Source organism: Hyla sarda, chromosome 2, assembly GCF_029499605.1.
Source record: "Hyla sarda isolate aHylSar1 chromosome 2, aHylSar1.hap1, whole genome shotgun sequence".
NCBI classification, from domain to species: domain Eukaryota; kingdom Metazoa; phylum Chordata; class Amphibia; order Anura; family Hylidae; genus Hyla; species Hyla sarda.
The window spans coordinates 111,626,457-111,653,257 of record NC_079190.1 but is presented as its reverse complement, the minus strand read 5'-3'; the positions used below and the strand labels follow the sequence as shown (position 1 = coordinate 111,653,257).

The 26,801-nt window shown below is 43.7% G+C and overlaps 1 protein-coding gene across 4 annotated transcripts in view; it reads left to right on the top strand.

Annotated features, from left to right (window-relative positions):
• PCBP2 (poly(rC) binding protein 2) overlaps nucleotides 1–26,801 on the top strand; it is a 49,115-nt gene that overhangs the window by 10,630 nt on the left and 11,684 nt on the right. For 2 of the 4 annotated variants that reach the window (XM_056555228.1, XM_056555226.1), the window contains exons 2-10: nucleotides 5,701–5,847; nucleotides 7,667–7,723; nucleotides 9,938–10,054; nucleotides 10,148–10,279; nucleotides 14,385–14,513; nucleotides 14,737–14,811; nucleotides 18,047–18,148; nucleotides 22,272–22,313; nucleotides 22,611–22,686. In XM_056555228.1, coding sequence (XP_056411203.1) covers nucleotides 5,779–5,847; nucleotides 7,667–7,723; nucleotides 9,938–10,054; nucleotides 10,148–10,279; nucleotides 14,385–14,513; nucleotides 14,737–14,811; nucleotides 18,047–18,148; nucleotides 22,272–22,313; nucleotides 22,611–22,686 — 799 coding nt within the window. In that variant the 5' untranslated portion in view covers nucleotides 5,701–5,778. The remainder of the gene's footprint in view (nucleotides 1–5,700; nucleotides 5,848–7,666; nucleotides 7,724–9,937; nucleotides 10,055–10,147; nucleotides 10,280–14,384; nucleotides 14,514–14,736; nucleotides 14,812–18,046; nucleotides 18,149–22,271; nucleotides 22,314–22,610; nucleotides 22,687–26,801) is intronic. The other 2 variants (XM_056555229.1, XM_056555227.1) reach the window with 1 other exon arrangement.

The following is a 26,801-nucleotide window of genomic DNA, read 5'->3' as shown; positions in this document are numbered from 1 at the left end:
GAACAAAGCTGCTACTGTGTTTTCATAGTCGGCAGCATTTTAAAAGAATGTAATCTACTTCATAGTCTGCACATCCTGACCAAGAACTTGGTGTGTTGTAGTTCCGGCATTCTTGTGCTTTCATAAGCCTCATTCATTATGTAACAGCATACAAGATCTACTGATGGCTGTACACTGTCCTCTTATACTTCACACTGGTACACTAGTATAATTACCAGCTGTTGGGCCAGTATACATCTTGTGATGCAACTAAATTGTTGCAGCTTTTGTTCACATGGCTACCAGAAAAACTCTGCTTAAATTCAATGATTTCAATGGGCTTCTGCTGCACTGTGCACATGATGAATTTCTGCAGAGGAAGTCATTTTTGGCATCCGCAAAAACAATGAACAGGTTAATTATTTTTGTAGATTATGCTCTGAAATGCATTCCTGTCTGTTTAGACTGCATTCCTGAAAGGTCCTAGCACTGACAGAACATGCAAATGTGCAGAATGTCTGCCCATGGTTTCCAGGTGAACACTTTGCTGTGTGAATACTGTGCAAAGCTTCCCTAGTCTCCGTAGCTTGAACACCCATCATATCGTGCAAGGCACAGGTTTCAGTAAGTGTTCCTGTCATTTCAGGTGAATGTTCAGGATAAGCTGATCTGTGTTTACATAAGAACTATTTCTGGCCAGTAGATAACATTTGTATGGTATTTCTGCTCTGAAGGCTCCATATCTATTTGGCAGTTCTAGAGCTGTGGCTTGAGTTCCCTCCTCCCCTCCATAGACTTGTATTGCTTGTCTTGAAGACACAGGACAAAGATGGGATGATTTTCAGACATTTTTACAGTGTGGATGCACTGTATCTTGCACAGCAGAACTGCAGATTTTTCTTGAATGATGCATAGTATGAATTAGGGATCGACTTATTATCGGCCGACAATCACGATTTTGGGCATTATCGGTATCGGCAATTAACTTGCCGATAATGCCCCGCACCGCGACCCCCCCCGACCCGTCGCACCCCCCACCGTGATGCTGGGCGGTATACCGGTATGGATTTTTGCCCATAACGCTATACCGGTCGGGCCCCTCCCCCACCCTCAGAGTCAATAAAAAAATTAAACTTACCCGTAAAGGGGGTGGTCCGGGCCATCCATCCTTCCTGTAGTGTCCGGGGGCGTTTCGGGTGAAGAGTGAACCGGTCTGGGCTGTCCTTCTCCGGCGGTCATCTTCTCCACTCCGGGCAGGCTCCGGCCTAGTACGCCGCATTTATACCGTGATGTCAGGTGCGTCGCTGCGCACGGGCGTCACTGCGCAGCGGCGTCTATGCAGCGTACTAGGCCGGAGCCTGCCCGGAGTGGAGAAGATGACCGCCGGAGAAGGACAGCCCAGACCGGTTCACTCTTCACCCGGAACGCCCCCGGACACTACAGGAAGGATGGATGGCCCGGACCACCCTTACAGGTAGGGGGAGAGAAGCAGGGGGCGGCGGCGGCCTATGGCCCCGCAAAAGCCACTGCAGATCATTGATTTAAAGCGCACGCTTTAAATCAATGATCTGCAGCAGTGTCGCGGGGGGATAAATAGCCGATAACTTATGCCGATATTCCGGTATAAGTTATCGGCTATCGGCCCTAACCTGCACCGATTATCGATCGGCCCTAAAAAAACGATATCGGTCAATCACTAGTATGAATCCCCCAACCTTGTTTGCATGTAATGCAAAAAATCCTATATAGTACAGGGATGTGGGAATCCTATCGCCCGACGCCCGGGACAAGTAGTTTTGGGCGCCGGGCAGGTGAATTTTTCATAGATTTAGCCCTGTATCGGGCTAGCAGGGCCGGACCGACTTTGGATATCTCACCTAACACCCGCGCTCAGTGTATGGAGGGGGCAGCGGCCCCCAGCTGATTTCAGTAGCCTGGGGCCGCTGCTCAGAGAACCCACCCCCATGCCCCAGTCTGTCCTCCTTCACACATAGCAGTCATTTATGGAGGTGAAGGAGGTCTGCACGGACGTCCTCTCTCCCCTCCCCCACTCCTTTTTCCCTGTGCAAACTTGCAGCCTCTCTGTGGTAGATGAGGTCCTGAGGAGATAGAGGAGGGGGATGGAGCTGTGTGTGGGGGAGGGGAGGAGCTGTGTACGGAGCTGTGTTCCTCCTTGCTCTCCCCCTGATCCTTCTTGTGTAATGTAGAAGCAAGTGAGTGTGAAGCTCAGGTGAGGAGGCCGAGCATGCAGGCGGCGGGAAGGGTGGTTATGTGTGTATGTGTATGTGTGTATGTAATGTATGATTAGGGGGGGTGTATGTATGGTGTATATGGTTAGAGGATGTGTATGATTGTGTATATAAGATGTGTGTGTATGTAATGTATGATGGGGAAGCAGCGGCGGGTGTATGTATGTAATGTATAATATAGGGGGCAGTGGCCGGTATACGTATGATGTGTCGTGTGTGTCGTGTGTGTTATGTATAATATAGGGGGCAGTGGCCAGTGTATATGTGTATGTATGTTTTGTACAGGGGCAAACTGACAAGTGCTGCTGCCAGTTGTGCTATCTAATTTTATAAATTTTTAGTGGCTTCTGGTGACCCGCACTAAATTGCACCCCCATAATCCCACCCCCTTCATACTCACCCGCCAACCAAGAGCCCCACGGATGCATGCAAACACGCCCGAACCAAAACTACAACTTCCACCATGTTACACCGTAACCTAAACTGTAGAACTATAAAGTGTAACATGCTGGGAGTTGTAGTTTTGGTTCGGGTCAGCTGCATAGCCATAGGCTGCATCAGGGCATGCTGGGTGTTGTAGTTACGAACTGTAATTCTCAGTATTCCTTGACAGACTATGGCTCTACAGTTGACACAAACCAAAACTACAACTCCCAGCATGTTACACAATAACCTTACCTGTACTACTATACAGTGCAACATGCTGCAACACCCACACAGCCATAGGCTGCATCAGGGCATGCTGGGTGTTGTAGTTATCTAGTAACTAAATGCAACTTCCCGCATTTTCTGACACATAAATTAGAGTAAATAAAATGCATCACACCAGTAACACAGCGTCGTTCACTGTTATCCAATCAAAAGACTCCGTGTATAAGCCCCTATGAAGACTGAAAAATAGTGATTAAAATATTTGAATAATATGTGAATAAGCCCCTTTCCTAATAAAAGTTCTGATAATAAATGGTTCCGATAAAAACTACAGATCACGGCACATAAGATTACCCTCATACATCCCTGTATATGGAGTAATTGGAGTTATAGGGGGTCAAATGGGGGGGCGCATTGCCTCAGGTGTAAAAGGAGCTACAGCTCTCCCGCCGCTAATATCCTGGCATCCTGCGATCACCGGGGCCGCTATTAAGCCATTAGATCACCGCTGTCAAAGTTGACAGCAGTGTCTAAAGGGATCTTCTATCCATCCCTGGTGGTCTAGTGGGGGGGGGGGGGGGGTTGGGAATCGTACTATTTTGGTTCAAATTATTTAATCTACCAGGACAAGTGGATTTTCTTGAGGGACAAGTAGATTGTGTTCTGCTTTAGTCCCTTGGACAAGTAGTATGTTTTTTTTTATTTTTTTATTTATATCTTTTTTTTCAAATTTCCACACCCCAGTAGTAGTAAATGTCACTTTTTATCTAGAAACTATTCAAGGATTTGGCCTATTGAATAACAATAGGGCTAATCCGTATGAAAACTACTGCACACCTGTAAAGATGTAAGGTTCAATCTTGTAAACCTGCCATGTGCTAAAGAGCCTTTTATACAGAACAGCCATTATGCCCCCAGAAATTGTTGGCCAGCTGAACAGCTTCCTGTGTAAACCGGAAGTGTGCCAACAAAGATGCAAGCTAAGGGCCAGTGATGAAGGCAATTTAACCATTCACCTATGTAAAAGTCCCAGTAAATGAGTGCCATCTGCCAGATTGGCACTTGTGAATTTAGGAAAAGAATCTGAGGAATCCCTTAACATCAGGAAGAACATTGTGGCACAGGAGGGGTGATGAAATGACTTACACTTACTGTATAGACAAATACAGTAAGTTGGGTATATGGACCATGCATTTCATGAAGACTCCTTTACCTCGTCGGGTCTCTTCTGTTCCTTTTCTCTGTATATGCTTTGCAGAATGGAACTTGTATTTGGCTTGATTTACCCACATGGCTGCAGCATTGAAAGATTTTTTTACAGATCTCATTCAGATCTTGCTGACAAGTCACATATCTCAACATGAACTTTACGGTCAATATAGCAGTAGTCCTGCATATAGAAGAAAAAAGGTGCAGAGATGGCGCTGTATAGTGCAGTAGTATTGTACAAAGTAAGGGAGTGCAGTATAGGTGTCAAGTGTAAGCTCACCTTGCAGTGTTGCTTTGTCAGGCACAACACTGAAGCGCTTTGAAAGGTTTTGGTATGCAGCTGGCAGTCGTGCTGTTCTTGGAATGGTGGGAAATGCAGGTACACAGTGGAGGTAAGGATAGCCTGGCAGGGTTCTCCTTGCATCCAGCAAAAGATCGTCGGGTGCAAAGAGAACCCTGCCAGGCTATCCTTACCTCCACTGTGTACCTGCAATATAGCAGGAGTGAAATCCACACTCGGTGGTCTTGGTTTGGATTTGTGGCAGTATCCACAGTGGGAGGTTTTCATTTTATGTGGACAATTGGAGAAAACACATCAACTTACTGATAAAGTAAAACCATGAACAAAAGTTGAACCATGTTGGAGGCCAGAGTCTAATCTTGCAGTAAAATGATTGGTATTCTGCTGCCAAATGGGTTAAATGATTGTTGTACTTTAACCTTTTATCTTTACAGTGAGTGAAGTGACATGTGTGAGGAGACAGTAGTAGGTAGACTTGTCTTGTGTTAAAAGCATTTTGTCAGCATGGTTGGCACTCCAGTATTGTATACCACTTGCCTCCAATCAAAGCATGAAAGGGTTTTCAGTATGTAGCAAAACAGTTCAATTTGGGCAGCAGTAAATTTTTTTTGTGTAATAAGTGTAAATATTTAGTCAACTTTTTCAGTATATTAGCTCATAACCAATCTGACAGCCCAGCCGTTGATTACTTTATTCGGCATGAATTAGGCCTCCTAGGACTGTATCCACCTTTTTCAGGCAACCTGGGCACTTGAAAAGCTGAACTAAGACTGTCATCACGGATTTTCTAATTTTATGCAAACTAATCAACAGCCCAGCTGCGAGGTTCGCTACGAGCCAATTTACTTTGCCTAACTCTAGTCTTCTCCGTAATGTTAAACTATAAAGATTTTCTGCCAGTTTTTTTCCTTTAAATACATGTTAAATCGGCTGTGATATAGTGGCTTCTAAACCCCCCCCCCCCCACCACCACCACCACAATCGTCAAAGTCTCGTGCAATCCCTGTTCACTCAAAGGGTAGTAAGTTTGACAGCCCCATTACGTGTGCTGAACATTTTGAATAAACTGTGCTGGTGCCATATTTATTTATTAAAAATGTTGAAATGTATTACTCATCCTTTCTGAACAGTCAGCAGGGCTTCTGCCTTTGGTCCAACCAGTCACCAGCTGGCTACGGTCGGGCTGTTACAGGAAATAGACACCATGCTGTGTGCTGACGTATACATCAGCATCTTTATCGCACCAACAAAATTTTTTAATTTGTTTTATGTTTGATATGAACACTGTTAACTTTGGTTTTCCCTTTCTAGTCTTGTCGTCTTTTGTGACCAAAGACTGCATTGTTCATCTTCTGGCTGTTGCCCTGATCTACCAGAACTTGTCTCATCATGGACACCGGTGTTATTGAAGGAGGCCTGAATGTTACCCTCACAATCAGACTGCTAATGCATGGCAAGGTGGGTTGCTTTGTAACAGGTTGGGATGTCCTGGGCATTTTAACCATTGTTGCATTTAACAAGAATTATAATAAAGTGGAAACTAAATGTAAAATGGCGACACTTTTTTAAAAACAAGTGTTTTATATCGCTACTTGGGGGGGTCCGATCTATTAACCTCTTAATGACCATGGATGTAAATGTATGTCCTGGTGCAGAGGTACTTCGCGCACAAGGATGTACATCTACATCCTTTACATGACTACGAGCATCGTAGCGGTGCTCATGTCATGCACTGCAGGTGCCGGCTGCTACAGATAGCAGCCAGAGACCCGCTGGTAATGGCGGATATCAGCAATGGCGCCGATGTCCGCCATTAACCCCTCAGGTGCTGTCATCAATACAGATCACAGCTTCTGTGGTAATGTGCATGTTTAAACAGATGATCAGATCTCCGTGGTGCTGCCACGGGCATACGATCATCTAAAATGGCGGCCGAAGGTCCCCTCACCTGCCTCCGTCTGTCTCCACGGGTCTTCTGTTCTGGTCTGAGATCGAGCAGAGCAGAAGATCGCCGATAATACTAATCAGTGCTATGCCCTATGCATAGCACTGAACAGTATTAGTAATCAAGTATTTCTATAAATCAAACTATCAAAATATAATAATGATCCCGTATGGTGAATGGCGTAAATGTAAAAAAGTCCAAAATCACAGCTTTTATTGTTACACTTTATTCTAAAATATATAGAAATTGATTTTAAGTTTCATATGCACAAATGTGGTATCAATAAAGTACAGATCATGGCGTAAAAAATGAGGCCTCATACCGCCCTATAGTTATAGGTGGTCAAAATAGGGTGATTTTAAACGTACTGATTTTGTACGAAGTTTTTTTTTATGCGGTACAATAGAAGTGTGTAACCATGGGTATCATTTGATTTCGTATTTACCCACAGAATAAAGAAAAGATGTTGTTTTTACCGTAAAGTGTGAAAATGAAACCCTCAAATTTGAAAAATTGTGGTTTTCATTTAAATTTCCTCCCTAAAAAAATAATCTTTTGGGTTCACTGTACATTTTATGGAAAATGAGGTGTTACAAAGTACAATTTGTCAAGCAAAAAAAAAGCCTATAGATGGAAATATAATTTATGGATTTTAGGAGAGGAGGAAAACAAACTTATTAAATTAACAAACAAACTCAACAAATTAAATTGGCCTTGTCCATATGGTGAAAATGGGCTTGGTCCTTAAAGGGGTACTCCGCTGCTCAGCGTTTGGAACAAACTGTTCCGAATGCTGGAGCCGGCGCCTTGAGCTTGTGACTTCATAGCCCTGCCCCCTCATGACGTTACACCCCACCTCTTAATGAAGTCTGTCACACCCCTCCCATAGACTTGAAATGAGGGGGTGGGGCTATGATGTTGCGAGCTGCTGGCTACAGCGTTCGGAATAGTTTGTTCCAAACACTGAGCAGCAGAGTACCCATTTAAGGGGTTAAAACGGAACAATTATGATCCCACATGGAACTTTATTGCAGATTTTTGGGCAATCCTAGATGAGAAAAAATAGAATTTTATGAAAAGTAGTACACTAGAAAAGCAACTAAACGTGTATTGTGTTCACCCACAGAATAAAGAACCTGTCAGTTTTACTGCCCTGCATAAAACTGACAGTTGCAAATTGGCACAAAAGACCATATATGGCTCTGGACTGAAAGAAGTTATGGCTCTTAAAATTCAAGACAGAATTTTTATTTATTTTATTGTATGTTTTCTTCCTCTAAGGGTTAACTTATGAAATTTGACATTGATATGATTTTTTTTTTTTTTTATCAGGAGGTTGGTAGCATCATTGGGAAGAAGGGAGAGTCTGTCAAAAAGATGCGTGAAGAGGTAAGTTCAAGTTTTGACTTGAATTCATAACATAGCTGATGTGTATTGGCAAGAGAAACATTATGGGTTTGGTAAATCATTTAGCAATTTAGACCTGTAATTAGGAACAGTCCCTCTAGGCAAACAAGTGATACATGCATACACCTCCAGTAGGACATGATTTGTAATCTTCCCCTATAACCCTAATACAGCTGCAGATCTGGCACAGGACCAACATTTTTTCTGACAGATCTGAACTATACATCAGGAAAATGTACACCACACATCTATGTCCAGCTTTCTGACTTTGCATACATTAGTTATAGAAGAAAATCTTGTACCTGTCAACTTTTTATATAATGTAGATAACATATGTATATTTGTAATACACTTTGGTTAAAAATGTGTATTTTTGGGTGAAAAAATGCTGTCTTGAGGAGTCCAAATACAGGAAATGAGGGCAGGAGAAGCAGGGCTCTGTGTATGCTCCTGGCTTGTCAATCATCCACATGTGAGCCAGGAGCCTGTCACAGAGCCCTGCTTGTCCTCCCACACTTCCTGCATTTTGACTCCTCATAGACACAGGCTATAGCTGCAGGGATGTTTTAACCAATTTATATTACAAATAGACATATAATGGCATGAAGTTTTTGTTTGAACGGATATTTTTTTATGGAAGTTTTTTTTTATAGTACCTGTATAGTATTCCTTCTGTAATTACATGGTTAATTTCCCCCTTCGCCCATCACTAAGGAACATTTGTCTTCAGGAGAGAAGACAGATTTTGAGCTTAACTGAGATCAGGTATACTGCCCAAGTCTATGAAGAGGGGGGGGGGGGGGGGGGGGGGCGGTGGAAGTGTAGCTAGAAACACAGTATAGACTGCTTACTGTCCGTTTTTTGGGTTAGATTCCTCAGTATTGCTCAAAATGCTGCTGCATAATCAGTAAGCTTGTTGGAAGTGGTATGAGAGCAGAAGTCCCTTTGTGTAATGTAGTCTATTTGGAGCCATCAGTCTGCAGTTGTGCTTTAGAGAAATTGTCTGCAGGTGTAACAAGAAAAATGCAGTGTGCAGGTTATATAATGGCTAGAAACAGTGCCACTAATGTACACACAGGATGGCTTATTCTGTTTTCTGAAAGGAGTTTTACTTTAACCTTCATAACACCTGGACAAAAAGGGAACTTGATAGAGCAGCACTAGTTAACCCTTCATCACACTGCATATTTATTGCACCCTGTTGCAATGATTGAATTGGAGAGATCTTAATATCAAACTTCCCTTAGCCCTCTTGCCAATGTCACAGATCAGTGGATAGTTTTGGCCGTTTAGAATATTAGCCGAACATTCAGCAAGTCAAGAAGTTTTGCTAGTATATTGTTGTGGGCTGTCTTGGAAGTGGGAACCAAAGTGTAGCCAACTTGGATCATTAAATGTGATTTGCACACTTAAAGGGGTACTCCTGTGGAAAACCTTTAACTTTCTGGCACCAGTTGATTTTAAACAGATTTGTAAAGGACTCCTATTAAAAAAATCTTAATCCTTCCAGTACTTATTAGCTGCTGTATGCTCTAGAGGAAGTTCTTTTATTTTTGGATTTCTTTTGTCATGACCACAGTGCTCTCTGCTGACTCCTGTCCATTTTAGGAACTGTCCAGAGCAGCATATGTTTGCTATGGGGATTTTCTCCTGCTCTGGACAGTTCCTAAATGGACAGGCGTCAACAGAGAGCACTGTGGTCAGGCAGAAAAGAAATCCGAAAATAATTTACTCTTAGTATACAGCCACTAATAAGTACTGGAAGGATTAAGAGTCTTTAATAGAAGTAACTTACAAATCTGTTTAACTTTCTGGCATCAGATAAAAAAATAAAAAATTTCCACCGGAATACCCCTTTATTGAGTGCGGATTTTACTAGGACCAAATAGTAAATGGCATGAAACAATTGACTGTACTTGGCCACCCTGTGCTGTCAAGAGTTGGCATGCCAGGACACACAATTCTTATTTTTTATTACTCTTACACGAGCACTTCAGGTCTACCAAATTCAGATTGTAGCACTAAACTTCAGTCTCTTCTCTACCCCCCCCCCCCCCCCCCCCCATATCTGGTCACAGCACTTGCTGGCATAAATAAATTCTCCATCGTGATGAGAGCTGGAGCCTTTATTTCTACTGAAGTGGATTAGAGAGAGAATAAATATATATTCTTTTAATCATATATTTTCCACTTTAGAGTGGGGCACGAATAAACATCTCAGAAGGCAACTGCCCTGAACGTATTATTACCTTAGCGGGGCCAACAAATGCAATCTTCAAAGCTTTTTCGATGATTATTGATAAACTGGAAGAGGTAAGATTGTGCTGAATACCATACTCTTTATTTTATTTTTTGTTTCTTAAAGGGTCTATTAGGAGACTAAATGCCATTACACATTTTTCCTAGGATATCAGCAGCTCCATGACGAACAGTACTGCATCCAGCAAACCACCAGTTACCCTACGTCTGGTAGTTCCTGCAAGCCAGTGTGGGTCCCTCATTGGAAAAGGAGGTTGTAAAATAAAGGAAATCAGAGAAGTGAGTATTTTGTGTATAAAATTAATAAACTATCAAAGTCCCATCAAAACTAGTTTATACATTTTTTATTATTCTATAAAAATTGCAAATGGGTAATCACTTTAATCACATTAACCTACAGTACAAAGATGGATTATTTTTGCCATAAAGTTTACTGCATAAAAACCAAACCCCTGAAAGTTGAAAAATGGTTTTATTACACTGCTGAAAAAAATAAAGGGAACAGTATGAGAACACATCCTGGATCTGAATGCATGGACTAATCATATGAAATACTTTCATCTTTACATAGTTGAATGTGCTGACAACAAAATCACACAAATTATCAATGGAAATCAAATTTATCAACCCATGGAGGTCTGGATATGGAGTCACACTCAAAATCAAAGTGGGAAAACCACACTACAGGCTGATCCAACTTTATGTAATGTCCTTAAAACAAGTCACAATGAGGCTCAGTAGTGTTTGTGGCCTCCACCTGCCCGTATGACCTCTCTACAATGCCTGGGCATGCTCCTGATGAGGTGGTGGATGGTCTCCTGAGGGATGTCCTCCCAGACCTAGACTACAGAATCTGCCAACTCCTGGACAGTCTGTGGTGCACCATGGTGTTGGTGGATGTAGTGAGATGTGATGTCCCAGATGTGCTCAATCGGATTCAGGTCTGGGGAACGGGCGGGCCAGTCCATAGCATCAATGCCTTCCTCTTGCAGGAACTGCTGACACACTCCAGCCATATTGTCTAGCACCCAGGGCCCAACCGCACCAGCATAGGGTCTGAGGATCTCATCTCGGTACCTAATGGCAGTCAGGCTACCTCTGGCAAGCACATGGAGGGCTGTGCGGCCACCCCACATCATTACTGACCCACCGCCAAACCGGTCATGCTAGAGGATGTTGCAGGTAGCAGAATGTTCTCCACGGCATCTCCAGACTGTCATGTGCTCAGTGTGAATCTGCTTTCATCTGTGAAGAGCACAGGGCGCCAGTGGCAATTTTGCAATCTTGGTGTTCTCTGGCAAATGCCTAACATCCTGCAGTGTTGGGCTGTAAGCACAATCCCCACCTGTGAATGTCGGGCCCTCATACCCACCCTCATGGAGTCTGTTTGGACACATGCACACTTGTAGCCTGCTGGAGGTCACTTTGCAGGGCTCTGGCAGTGCTCCTCATTGCACAAAGGCGGGTGTGTAGCGGTCCTGCTGCTGGGTTGTTGTCCTCCTCCACGTCTCTTGATGTACTGGCCTGTCTCCTGGTAGTGCCTCCATGCTCTGGACAGACACAGCAAACCACCTTGCCACAGATCTCATTGATGTGCCATTCTGAATGAGCTGCACTCTGTGTGTTGTAGACTCAGTCTCATGCTACCACTAGTGAAAGCACTGCCAGCATTCAAAAGTGACCAAAACATCACCCAGGAAGCATAGGAACTGAGAAGTGGTCTGTGGTCACCACCTGCAGAACCACTCCTTTATTGGGGGTCTCTTGCTAATTGCCTATAATTTCCACCTGTTCCATTTGCACAACATCATGTGAAATTGTCAATCAGTGTTGCTTCCTGAGTGGACAGTGTGACTTCAGTGTGATTGACTTGGAGTTGCATTGTGTTTAACCCCTTAACGCCGGACGTAAATGTACGTCCTGGTGAGGTGGTACTTAACGCACCAGGACGTACACTTACGTCCTATACATAACCGTGAGCATCGGCGCGGTGCTCGAGTCATGCGCGACAGTTCCTGGCTGCTGGTAGCAGCAAGGGACCCACCATATTGGTATCATGCGTAAATATCCCAAAAGTCCAAAATAGCTTCACCTGGATATCATAAAGGTGCACATATGTATAGGCTCAGTGGAGTCACACTGGACCGCACATCATGGACATCGAGGGTGGGGACCTGTGTGTCAATCGGTGATCCCTGCGCTCACTTACAGGGGATAGGCGTGGCGGAGGTGGGGCATTACGATCCCCAGCCACGCCTTTTCGACTGTTGCTGACCGCACGATAAAACTATTTTCCTGCTGATAAAGTAGCCAAATGTATAGCTGCATTAAGTGTCATCATCTATACTATCATGGTATTAGTCTGAGGGGTAGAATAGCATTACAGTTGCGCTTTAAGGGGTTAAGGTTTTTTTTTTTTCTTCAGAATTTCGCTCAGTGTCGGATGACTGGCGATGTCGGGCAGATGCTTGTCACGTCCACCTCTTGCTTGTGATGTCATGGCCATGCCCCCTCAAGGCATATCTATGTGGTCACGCCTCTTTTAGACTTTCATTGAGGGGCATTGCCGTGACTCCACAAGGGGCGCGTGGACGTGACGTTACGAGCCAAAAAAAAAAAGCTCTAAATGAAAGCCGGGTGCAGCAGGGAGATTGCGGGGGTCCCCTGCAGCAGAACCGCTGCAATAAGACATCTTATCCCCTATCCTTTGGATAGGGGATAACATGTCTAGGGGTGGAGTACCCCTTTAAAGGAAAACTGTCACAACTCCAACCGCCCCCCTTCTACTAACCAGAGGTACTGGCTGGTAGTGCAGGGGACGCTGATCAATATGCTGCCTACCATGCCAGGATCCATCCGCCCATTATCTTCATTATTCCTGATATGTAAATGATCTAACAGGCACAGGCGGGTTTACTGCCTTCATTTTTCACTGTGACGTCAGTGCCGCTTGTCTGCAGCACCGGCCGGCTTATGAATATTCATCCTCTCCCTCTCCTCCCCGCTCTGTACAGGACTCCACTAAGCATATGGCGCTCCAAGATGTACACAGGAAGCGCCCTCAGCGCAGTGGAGTCCTGTACGGGAGGGGATGAATATTCATAAGCCGGGTGGTGCCGTGGACGAGCGGTTATGACATCAGTGCCAGATGAAGGAATGTAGCCCCGCCCGTGCCAGTTAGATCATTTGCATATCAGGAATAATGAAGATAATGGGCGCATGGATCTGGGCATGGTAGGCAGCATATTGATCAGCGTCCCCTGCACTACCAGCCAGTACCTCTGGTTAGTGCGGGGAGGGAGTTTTGTGGGCTAAGGGGTTAAGGACTCAAGAAATAGTTTGATGTATAGTTTTAAAGCCCCCATTTGGAAATTTTACATTCGCTGTTAAGATTTCGAACACTGAATAATTTGCTCTTGCATAGCATTAGTGTTATCGGCCATCTGCTTGGCAAACTCTCAGTAAATTGGTCGGGACCCTCACTGAGCAGGTCCGCAGCTTGAGGGCGCAGGGCAAGATGTCTGGTGATAACTCTTTAGACCCCTTGGTCAAAGTTGATTGTGGCATCTAAGTAAAAGAAAAAATGAAATCCTGGAATCTCAAGAGAAGTTGAGAATTTTTAATTATAATTAAATTTTAGTCCCCTTAGGTGGCTTCTGTATAATCTTTCATTGCTATTGTAATGCATTAAACTGACCTTTTTTTGTGCTCAGCTAGTACCTACCTGTATACAGTAGGCTCTACAAGAAGTTGTCACTGCATTCAGAGGCCTTTAGAATCCTGAAGGGGATCCTGGGTAGGGGGATCAGACCCCACTATACCACCAGTGACAAACAGTTAAAATGGCCAATCTTGGTCTTCTGTTGACAGCTCATACTGCTGGGTATGAATCTTGTGCAAGTCCTGAGGCTGCACAATACACTCTTGACATCGGACGGCACTGGTTGTCCTGTGGCAGTCAAGAGGTTAAAGCAGGTTTGTAAGCTTCGTATGCTGCCATGTGTGGTCAGCCTATTACAGCCACAGAGCTTTACTCGCTAGATAACATGTTTAACACTTACAAATGCTGCTCTGGTGAAATACAGACTATTTGCTGTAAGGCTAGTGGGACCAGTCACTCTACAGCAGTGTTTCAAACCAGGGTGCATCTGGCTGTTGCAATACAATTCCCAGCATGCCCGGACAGCCTTTTATATTGGGAGTTTAGAAACAGCTGGAGGCACATGATTGGAAAACACTGCCCGAGAGTTTCTGGGGCATACATACCGAAACATCAAAACTAAACTGACTTATTCTTCAGCACTCCTAACAGAGCCATATTGGCCCTAACATTGAGCAGATCTGAGTTAAATATGCTGCCCTAACTTTTTTCTTCTTTTTATAGAGTACAGGGGCTCAGGTTCAAGTTGCAGGAGATATGCTGCCTAATTCCACAGAGCGTGCGATCACTATTGCTGGTATTCCTCAGTCAATCATAGAGTGCGTCAAGCAGATCTGTGTGGTAATGCTTGAGGTGAGTGTAAACTTGTGACGTTTTTTGGTTTGTGGGCTGTCAAATTAACGCACTGATGCATGTGGCCCTCTGTAGTGACACTTGGTAGCCATTCTGCAGTTAATTGCTAAAGCATCAGTGAGTCTAGACAATATCTTACGGCCCTGTTTAACACAGTACATTAATTTAAAATTATGATTTGGATCCAAAGTTAATGTTTCTTATCCTTCATCATAACTTCTAGTCTCCTCCGAAGGGGGTCACCATCCCATACCGACCCAAGCCTTCCAGTTCTCCTGTGATTTTTGCCGGTGGACAGGTAAGTCCATGTAAAACTATTGTTTTCCAATTCAAACATGGTATGCTTTCTTTTTTTCTTTTTTTTTTTTTTTTTTATATATAATAAATCTGCTTGGGTCTCTACCCCAGTAGTGGGCTTGCACATGATCTGCGACAAATGCTTTTCTTGTAAATCCTAAATAAAAGGCAGTTCCCATCAAAGTTCAACTTCCCCCTCCCCACCCCCATATCCCACAGGGGAATAACGATTTGATTGCAGGGAGACCAAACTCTCGTCTGTTGTCAGAGTAGAGCAATGGGTTGCACATGTTTGCTGCCTCTATTCATCCGTACAGCATTCTGCCCCCCCAATGGCTCCTATAGAAAGTGACTTGGGTTCCTGTTCAGGAGATTAGGGCCCCCAGCATTCTTGTGAATAAAGGATTACTTTTGCAGGATGGAAAACCCTTATCTATATTACAATTCTAAAACCTCATAATTTTGCCATGCATGGCACAGGAAACGTCTCAAAAATTCATAGCTTTTCACAGCCACGTCCCCCAATTTATGCCAGACATCACCAATCAGGATTATGTCTGGCATTAACCCTTTAGATGCTGCAATCAGTTGATTGTGTTGTCGGAATGTTTTTAAAATCTGTTGCCGGCTAGCACAAGGGAGCTGGTCAGGTGTCCCAGAGGATGTGCAGAGGGTCCCTATCTGCCACCGGCTCATCCAATCAGCTCTTCAATAGTGCAGGCAGCCTCAACAGTCTGCACTTATGGAGCCTTGATAACACTGATCAATTATATGCCTATGGCACAGCATTGTTGAGTGCATGCAGTCAGACAACTGCATGTAGTAATCCCCCGGGGGGGGGGGGGGTAGAATAAAAATATCAGAAATGTGACTCAGCCCCTTCTCTACAAGTTTAAATCACTTTCTTCCATTTTTATGTAAACAAAAATACAAATGTGATATCGCAGTGTGTGGATGTCTGAACTACTAAAATGTTAGATTACCCACACGATCAATGGTTAAATAAAAACAGAACTGCATATTTTTAGTTGGCACATATCCAAGAGAAAAATTAAGTGATCATCAAAACAAAATAGTCTTCATAAAAACTACAGATCACGGAGTAAAAAACTCAAACCCTGTATATGAAAAATAAGTTATAGGGTTTTACAAAAGGCAAATTTTTAAGATTCATTTTTATACACTTTAGAGTTTGGCCCAATTTTTCTTTTCACTGTGATTTGGTAGCAAAACGAGTGATGTAATTACAAAGTACAATGGGTGCAGAACACAAGCCCCTCAATTGAAAAATGTTAAGCATTATGGCTATTGGAAGGCGAGGAGGAAAAAACGGAAATGCAAAGATGAAATGTCTTAAGGGGTTATTGATGTGTAGTAAGTAGACAATGGTCTACAGTAAGCATTAGGATTAATCCCCACTGCCCTATCATAATGCAGACCTCAGTAGGTTTGCTAACAGTTCAGGATTGAAGAAGCTGCTGACATCATGATGTGTTACAAGGACTATCAAGGATGTATCAAAACCTGTGCAAAGGAAAAGTTTCCCGTAGCAACCAATTAGTTTACTTTCATTTTTAACAAGGCCTCAACAAAATAAGAGATCTGATAGTAACCAATCAGATCTCTTTTATTTTGCAGAGCCCTTGTAAAAAAAGTAAACTAATTGGTTGCTATGGGAAACTCTTACTCTGCACAGGTTTTGATCTCCCATAATGAAGTTCTCCGCTGTTCATCTTGCCACGAGTCTGCAGCAATATCTACACAATTCACAGCATGCTTTTGTTTAGAAATACCAGCAGCATGTTGAGACGTATAATCCTCTTAAACACTACTGTGACCTTCTGCAGATTTTTCATGTAAAAATCTGCACCATTTCTGCCACAAGTTTAGCCTTTGAGGTGTGCAAGACTGTTTAATCACTGTTTGGGTCACACGTACAGTATCCTGCAGATTTTATGCAGCAGATTTCAATGTAAACTAAATGACTAGACAGCTTCAAATCTGCGTAGGATACTGTACTTGTGAATAGCCCCTTAATTAGTAAAAACATTATAGCTGTACAAATTCCTAAGTGCACCCAGCTACTTTTGTCTGCAGTTGCTACTAGAGATGAGCGAACTTACAGTAAATTTGATTTGTCACAAACTTCTCGGCTCGGCAGTTGATGACTTATCCTGCATAAATTAGTTCAGCTTTCAGGTGCTCCCGTGGGCTGGAAAAGGTGGATACAGTCCTAGGAGACTTTCCTAGGACTGTATCCACCTTTTCCAGCCCACCGGAGCAACTGAAAGCTGAACTAATTTACGCAGGATAAGTCATCAACTGCCGAGCCGAGAAGTTCGTGGCGAATCAAATTTACTGTAAGTTCGCTCATCTCTAGTTGCTAGAAAGGGGATAAAGGTCTGTTAATTTGTCTTCAAAAAGTTGCTTAGTTCAAAGGATCTCCGCATGATGATTAGGTAGTCAGTGTATGTATAAAGTCTGTGCGCGTGCCAAGCTGATGATCACCTTTTTGAACAAAGTGTAAGTGTCTCTGATAGAAGTGCCTGCCTGATGGTCTTCATTTTCAGTTGTTCCAAACCCCACCCCCTCCACTTCCCCTCTCTGGGTTGTAACTATGGATCCAAAATGACTTCTAAGTTCGTCTGGTAGAGAGATGCAAAAATTTTGACATGGCATGATGACAAATGGTTTATTTTGATTTAAAAAAAAACACTCCATGTGCCATGTATTCAGCAAGTTATAGAACTATATAATTGTACTGTACCACTACTTTGAGGCACTTGCAATGCATTTTAGCAGGATCAGGACTTGTCCTTCGTTCAGTGTACAAAGCAGTTACGAAGCTACAGTAATGGCCCTCTTACTGTAGGTCTGCATCAGATCAGGCCTTACCAGCAACCCAGTTACTAGGACTTTATTAACCAGTACTTTAATATGGTAGAATAATTCTCCTTTTCCCTTTTTATTTTATTTTTTTTGTAAGAGAACCTAGCATAAAGTAACTTGTTATATTTGTATTGCTAGTACTTGGGGCATGGGAAGTCATTACTTGTACGTTCCTTCAGTGAAATGTGTGAGTGAAATGATTGGAAGGAAGAATATGTAAAATGGTGGCCTCATTTTGGATCCATGACCCACCTTACTCCTCATGTTTAGGTGTAGTGGTTGGGTTAAGTCTGAGGCTGTGACTTTTATCAGAGATGACTGAACCCCATTTTCGCTTTGTTCAACAGGTGTCGCGCCAGGCCGGAGGGCACGCATGTGAGACTGACCTGTGGGAGGGGCGGAGGTCCCACACAGGGGGAGTCTCCCTAGATGCTGTGGATCTCCATGGGGTAGGTCCTGATATTTTATCACTTTATATCTACCCCTTTCCTAATGTCACAATTTTCCCTAAGGCCTGTTTTTTGGATTGAAAGCTAATTTGAATTGAATGTTAAGTGGAAATTACATTTCTATGCCTAGGCCTTTATCACAGATCATGTGCAGTCTCCAATATTATTGCATAAACATTGGATCATGACATTGTTCATTGATCATTACATATTAGGCTGATCTGGAGGAGACTTTTCACATTAGAATGTTAGGGATTATGAGTCCTATTCTCCATTAATACATGTATTTGCCAAATGTGTATTTCAGTAGGAGGTTGAGAGGAGCAAATGCTAGACTCCTTTATTTGTTATATTTTTTTCCATACATCTTGTTTTGGCTTTCTGGTGTCTGTGGCTACCTTGATTATAGCTTCCAAATTGGGCTTAGGTTTATCTAGTAAATATTTAGAGGAAAATGATAGCCGGTTCACCAGCACTAAACTCACTACATAGCTTTATAGTGCAGGTGAACCAGTTAAGAACTTTCCGGATTGGTACCACCATACTGGATATAAAAGGTGTAGTAGCCGCCGTTGCTAATATGCAAGTCATCCTTTGTGTAATTGAGACTGGGCCTGGCATACTCTGCATCCCTGCCTCAGTCATCTGCTTCTATATGCACATGTTTACATGGGTGAAGGGGTCCATGATTCGTGAGGTGGGCCTGGGCATAGAGGAGCAGAGAATGAAGGCAGGGATTCGGAGTATGCCTGGTTCTGCCTCCATTGCGCAGAGGTCATTTACATATTAGTATTTGAGGCTAAGATTCCCTAAATCTCTGCAAAGGTTGCACTGATCTTGGTGAGTTGTACATCATTTTATTCCAGTTCACCTGCACTATAACCCCGTTTACTGGATTCAGTGCGGTTGAACCAGCTGTCTGTTTCCTTTTTAAATGTTAAACCCCTGAAGGACCACGGGTTTTTCCATTTTTGCACTTTCGTTTTTTCCTCCTCCACCTTTTAAAAATCATAACCCTTCCAATTTTGCACCTAAAAATCCATATGATGGCTTATTTTTTTGCGCCACCAATTCTTCTTTGCAGTGACCTCAGTCATTTTACCCAAAAATCTACGGTGAAACGGAAAAAAAATCATTGTGCGACGAAATTGAAGAGAACGCCATTTTGTAACTTTTGGGGGCTTCCGTTTCTATGCAGTACATTTTTCTGTAAAAGACACCTTATCTTTATTCTGTAGGTCCATACGATTAAAATGATACCCTACTTATAAAGGTTGGATTTTGTATTACTTCTGAAAAAAATCATAACTACATGCAGAAAAATGTATACGTTTAAAATTGTCACCTTCTGACCCCCTATAACTTTATTTTTATTTTTCAGCATATGGGGCGGTATGAGGGCTAATTTTTGCGCCGTGCTCCAAAGTTTTTATCGGTACCATTTTTGTATTGACCGGACTTTTTGATCGCAATTTTTTCATGATATAAAAAGCGACCAAAAATACGTTATTTTGGACTTTGAAATTTTTTTGCGCATACGCCATTGACCGTGCGGTTTAATGATATATTTCGGACATTTACGCACGCGACGATACCACATGTTTGTTTTTATTTACATGGTGGGTTTTGGTTTTTTATTTTTGTGGGGGGGGGGGGGGGGGGGGGGCGAAGAGGGTGATTTGAACTTTTATTAAGGAAAGGGTTAAATGACATTTATTAACTTTTTTTTTTTGCAGTGTTATAGGTCACTGCACACAAATTGCCAGCACTGTTCACTTCAAAGCCATAGCTTTGCAATGATCAGCGTTATCGGCGGTCGATTGCTCAAGCCTGAATCTCGGGCTTGGAGCAATCAATCGCCGAGGGGACATGCCGGAGGCAGGTAAGAGGACCTCCGCTCGTGTCCCAGCTGATCGGGACACCTCTTTTTCACTGGTGGTCCCGATCACCCCCTGCTGAGCAGCCGGGCAGCTTTCACTTTCGGTTTAGACACGGCGTTCAACTTTGAACGCCGCGTCTAAAAAAAGGTTAATAGCTGCCGCGCACTATTAGCCCCGGGTCCCGGCATCAGATACATGCCGGGACCGACCTGAAATGACGTGGGGTCACCGCGTGACCCTGCGTTATATCGCGGGAGCCGGCCAAGGATGTAAATATACGTCCTTGGTCGTTAAGGGGTTAACCTACTTGAGACAAATCGATGTATATGGTAAAACTGCTACTGAAACAGTGAGGTTTGAGAATAATGCATCTTCTTGTAATGGCAAAACGGTTTTCTTTTTAAAATCCCTAGCCCCTGAACGACATGGGGCGTAAATGTATGTCTTATACTTAATGCCGCATGGCGTACATTTACGTCCTGTACCTGACGTGAGCACCTGCATGCACGGCAGGTCCTGGCTGCTATCTGCAGAACAAGTGCAGAACAAGTGCTACAAGAACAAGTGTAAAAACTTTGCTGCTATTCCTGTGAAACACCTAAAGGGTTAACTCACTTTCTGAATGTAATTTCGAATGCTTTGAGAGGTGCAGTTTTTATAATGGGGTCATTTATGGGGTATTTCTAATATGAAGGCTAGAGATGAGCAAAGTTAGTGATTCGATTCGTCACAAACTTCTCGGCACGGCAGTTGCTGACTTAAGCCTGCATAAATGAGTTCAGCTTTCAGGTGCTCCGGTGGGCTGGAAATGGATACAGTCCTAGGAGAGAGTCTCCAGCCCACCGGAGCACCTGAAAGCTGAACTCATTTATGCAGGAAAAAGTCAGCAACTGCCGAGCCGAGAAGTTTGTGATGAATCGAATCACTAACTTCATTCATCTCTAATGAAGGCCATTCAGATCCACTTCAAAATCAAGAGTTTTTCAGGGACCTGTTCTGAACATTTTCGTGAAAAATTAGAATTGCTGCTGAACTTTGAAGCCCTCTGATGTCTTCCAAAAATAAAAACATGTCAACTTTGATGCCATCATAAAGTAGACATATTGTATATATGAATCAATATAAAATATATTTGGAATGTTTGTTTTCCTTATAAGCAGAGAGCTTCAAAGTAAAAAAAAAAAAAATATGCAAAATGCTCAAATTTTCCACGAAATTTTGGAAGTTTTCACCAAGAAAATTTGCCACTAACAGTTAGAATGTCACGGAAAAAATCTATCAGAAGTAGCATCTCAGTTATTAATGCTTAGTGACAGTGATCAGCTGTGCAAAAAATGCTCTGGTCCTTAAGGTCATGACGTGCTGTGTCCTTAAGGGGTTAAGGCCAAAATGGACTGTGTCCTTAAGGAAACAAAAATGTAGCCAGCACCTAGCCCAATACACGGGTTCATGCTGCTGTGGCAAGTACAAGACATGTTTAAAAAAAAAAAAAAAAAAAAAAAATGGCAGCAGCACACTTGGTCAACTAAATGGGGGCTCTTAGCGCACTGTTTGATCAAAACATGTCCCCCCATCCACCACATGGAGGTGGCCTCATATAGGATGGGACCCTAACATTCACTCACCTCAGGCTGGGTGACATGCTGGATCCACTAACAACCTAAAACCACCTCCTGTGAAAATAGGGGAGGGGATGCACGGCTACAGAGGGAGCCACTCCCCCCACATTGCACAGCAAAAACAAAATGAAACAAAAATGTAGCCAGCACCTAGCTCAATACACAGGTGCATGCTGCTGTGGCAAGTACAAGACATGGGGAAAAAAACTAAATGGCAGTGGATGGGGGGGAGAGACACACGTTTTGATCAAAAAGTGCGCTAAGAGCCTCCATTTTTTTTTTGACAGTGTGCTGCTACCTTTTTTTTTTTATTTTTTTTTTTACATGTGTCCTTAAGGGGTTAACTTCATGCTTATTTGATCACTGCATATAATTACATTCCTCCAGACTAAATGAGAAGCGTCAAATGTGTGAATGCCACATTCTGGTTTTGGGGGTCTTATGTCACGCTAAAGGTGGATTGCTTCAGTACCTCTTCCATAATCTCAGTGCTGTCCATTAAACCTTGCTTTTCCATCTTTTTGTCTACCAGCTGTAGTTTTGCTTTGCTATCACTTGCCTTCACACCTTCAGGTCTTTCTGGCTGTCACAAGGGTTTAATAGGACTTTTACTCCTTTTTATAGGCCTACACCATTCAAGGACAGTATGCCATTCCTCAGCCTGATGTAAGTGTGCTTTTGCTATTTATCTTCAGGGGTTGTGGGTAACTACTGAATGATACTTTCTCTTTGCTCTTTTGCTTTGCTCATTTTACTCTGGCAGGTGGTGTGTCCCAGCCTTTTACCTCTTTAAAATGCACTGCTTCTGCTCAAGACAGTCTTAACTCTTCTCAAGTGTTGTTTTCTTTATAGCTGCTAATACTTCGCCAGCCTTTAACCTTTCTCACGGAGAAACTATGCTTGAATTGTTATAAAGCCAAGTGCATTGCTCCTATGTAGAAATGCTTTCTTTTTCTTTCTTAGCTGACCAAGTTACACCAACTGGCAATGCAGCAATCTCACTTCCCTATGTCCCATAGTGGCAACACCGGATTCAGTGGTAAGGATTCTTAGCTTGTGTTTTCTTCTTATAACCACACTGCTAACTGCTTTGCAATGTCCTACAAGCTCTGATCTGCTAGATCATTTCCAAATCTAAGGGAAACGTTGTATACTCAAATTGAGGCTATACCAAAACCCTGTAAGCACACAGTAATATACATCACTGTAAATGTCCCAGAGCAGCACTGGGATGTGGTTGGCCATAAGGAACATATGTAGGTTCTTCTATACAGGAGTGCTGCCAAAATGGAAGTTTTCTGCTATTGGCTCGCTGCAGTCAGTCAAAATTGATTATGTTGGATTTAACGTTTGACTGACATGAAAGCATGTCCTGCTTTTCACCTATAATGCAGTCCCTAATCTATGTTGCTGGTTTGTATGTAAAGGTGGCCGTACTCATATAATTTCATATAGGCCTGTCAGCAGGCTTTTAGGTTAAGGGACGAGAGGTTTTTTTTTTTTTTTTTTGTTTTAAGTGGTACTCCAGTGGAAGAAAAAATTGTTTAAATCAACTGGTGCCAGAAAATTAGATTTGTAAATCATAATCCTTCGAGGACTTATCAGCTGCTGTATACTAGAGTTCTCTTGTCTGACCACAGTGCTCTCTGCTGACACCTCTGTCGATGTCAGGAACTGTCCAGAGCAGGAGAAAAGAGCACTGTGGTCAGACAGAAAAGAACTTCCTCTGTAGTATACAGCAGCTAAGTACTGGAAGGATTAAGATTTTTAAATGGGAAGTGTTTTACAAATCTAACTTACTGGCACCAGTTGATATTTAAAAAACATTTATTAAAAAATACCCCTTTAATGCCAAGTTCACATTGCCTTTAACCTGCTATAACTGACAGAATTTCAGACTGAGCTCCTCAGAGCAGAGCCTGATGGAAATGTGAGAGTCCTAAAGATATGCAAATTGGGCTCTGGAGTCCTGGGTGTTTCCCTTGGCTGCTAAACTATATAGGAGAGGTGGGGGTTACGGTACAGCCTAGTGACTGAGGGCGGGTGGCGGTAGTGTAGGTAACAGGAGCTTTCCTCAGCTGCTAGAGTCCAGCAAAATTTGGCCCCTTCTTACCAGTTTTGCAGCTTGTGTAACACTAAAGGGTTAAAGTACTATACACGAGAGCAATGTGTTAGCACTGTTCTAAATCTTACCATGCCTTGCCAATAGAACTATATCAAACATGGCTTGCTAACTTTCTAATGCATTATATTTAATAGTTAAGACATCACTACTGTTTGTTTACATTATTGGATTGCAGATAACACTAATGGAGTGCTAATAACACTAATCAATGCTGTGCCATTGCACAGGATTAATCAGTGTGAACAGTGTTCCATCCATTAGTCAAAGTTAGAAGGGGGAAGTGCCTAAAACAGAATTTTATTGATATGCATTAAAATAACACCCTATCCACCCCACTAGCCCACCAGGGAGCATTCACATCTCCCTTTAGATGCCGCTGTCAGCTTTGACAGTGGCGATCTAAAGGGTTAATAGCCAGCCGCGGCGATCGCCGCATGCTGGCTATTAGCGGCGGCCCCCGGCTACTGAGAACAGCCGGGGGCAGCAGAGTATGAAGCGGGCAGGAATCCTGAGCCCGCTCCATACTCCCCTGTGAGCGCCGCATACAGTCTCCCCGTGCAGATGTGCGGGGAGCGAAGCCAGAGGACGCAGGTCTGCACAAGGAGAAAGAAGCCACGCCCCCTCATCTCCCCCCGCACGTCTGCAGAGCAGGGGAGAGAAAACAAATACACAGCTTCTCATCTCCCCTGCTCTGCTTCGGAGGACACAGGCTGCAGAGTATGGAGCGGGCAGGAGTCGGCAGCCCGCTCCATACAGACTGCAGATCGCCGCCGCACTTGTCAGGTCCGGCCCTCCTTGCCCGAAGCCGGGCTAAGGGACGGACAAATTCACCTGCCCGGCGCCCGAAACTGCTTGTCCCGGGCGTCGGGCGATAGGAATTCCACATCCCTGCTACATAAATACCTTACTAGCATACGATTAATACCATCTTGCATGACTGATACGTTATAGCAATTGGCTGTTTATAGATACAACCGTATCTTTTTGTATTACTATTTATAATATTTTGAGAGCACCTTTTTCTCTTGGGAATACACTTGTCTATATAGGGTGTTATTTTAATGCATATCAATAAAATTCAGTTTTAGGCACCTCCCCTTCTAACTTTGAGTTAACTAGCTGGGAACTATTATAAATTGGTCGGCATATAACCTCATTCTATATGTAATCTTGTATTGTGTAGTGCTCAATTAGTGCAGGCTGCTGTGGTTGTCTGCACTGTTGATGCACTAATGGGACAGGATTCAGGCAAGTAGGGACCCTTCGCCCACCCGGTCACCTGATAAGTACATGTGGTTGTTTTAAGGAGTTGTCCAGGGATACAAAAGTGGTTTGGGGTGCTATAAAATACCTTCCCCACATTTACCATTCTGACAGCTTGTTCCCACTTATGACATGTAGACTACCATCGTAACTCTGACATGCATTGGAGGGAAACTGATGCTAGAACTGAGCCAATTCATTTGAATGAGACAGTTCACAATCATACAGTCTCTCCATTTTGATGCCGGATGGTTGGACACGCTGGAGGGATCCTGTCTGTTGTCCAAAAACAATGGATGCCAGATTCTCTCCCTCCCCCCCTCCCATTAAATCGTAATCTTTCCAGTAGTTGTTAGCTGATGAAGTTATTTTCTTCCTGACAACAGTGCTCTCTGCTGATGCCTTGTCTTCTCCGATGCATTAGAGGTTTGCTATGGGGATTTGTTCCTGAGACAAGTGTCAGCAGAGAGCACTGTTAGAAAGAAAATAACTCAACTTCAGCAGCTTGTAACTACTGGAAGGATTAAGATTTTTTAATAGAAGTAATTTACAAATCGAATATGTATAAAGACAAGAAAGGAGAGAGCACTCTGAGGACATATATCACCTGGACTGGATTGTCGTCAAACCCCGGTACCTATCTTAATGTCTCCTGCGGGGTGCACACATACAAGTATCGGAAAGATTCAATAAAGAAAAACGTAGGCGCACTCACCGCTCAGTGGAGACTACTGCATGCCGGGGTCCGGTACACGAGGAGGTGTGGCGCTCGAAGGCTACGCCGGCAGTTTCACACGTAAGTGCGTGCTTCTTCCATGCGAAACTGCCGGCATAGCCTCCGAGCGCCACACTTCCTGTGCTGAGACCCAGCTCCCCGTGTACCGTACCCCGGCATGCAGTAGTATCCACTGAGCAGTGAGTGCACCTACGTTTTTCTTACTGAATCTTAATTTACAAATCTGTTTAACTTTCTGGAGCCAGTTGATAAACTTTTTTTTTTTTTTTTTTCTGGAATACCCCTTTAACCCCTTCCCGCAGAATGTCATATATAAACGCCGGGTTGTGCAGTGCGTTCGCGCATCCCGGCGTTTATAAATGACATGCAGTTAACCCGGCGATGCGCAGCATCGCACGGGTTAACTGGCAGAAGTCCCGCTGTTTCCAGCAGGGGACAACTTCTGCTTCACCCCCAGGACCATCAATTGATGGTCCTGGTCAGCGATCACTGTGATTGGTCCCTGTGGACCAATCACAGTGATCTGGGGTGAAAGTTCAGATCCCCCGCACTGCCCGCCCCTGGAAGTCGGGCAGAACGGGGGACGAAGACTGCAGGGGCTCGCGGGGACCTGCGGCATTCGGGGGGAACACGAGGGGACCGGCGGACTTACCTGATCCAGCGGCGGGACCGAGGAGCAGCGCGGGACCGGCCACGTGGACGAGCAGCGACGGGTAAGTATGTGGTCCTCAGAGGCAGCAGTGAAGATCTTCACTGCTGCTTCTAGGAGTCTGAAAACTACAACTCCCAGCATGCCTAGACAGCCTTTGGCTGTCTGGGCATGCTGGGAGTTGTAGTTTTGCAACATCTGGAGGGCCCCCGTTTGGAGACCATTGTATAATGGTCTCCAATCTGTGCTCTTCCAGCTGTTGCAAAACTACAACTCCCAGCATGCACTGACTGTCCAGGCATGCTGGGAGTTTTAGTTCAGCAACATCTGGCCCTTCAGATGTTGCCGTACTACAACTCCCAGCATGCCCTTCAGCTGTCT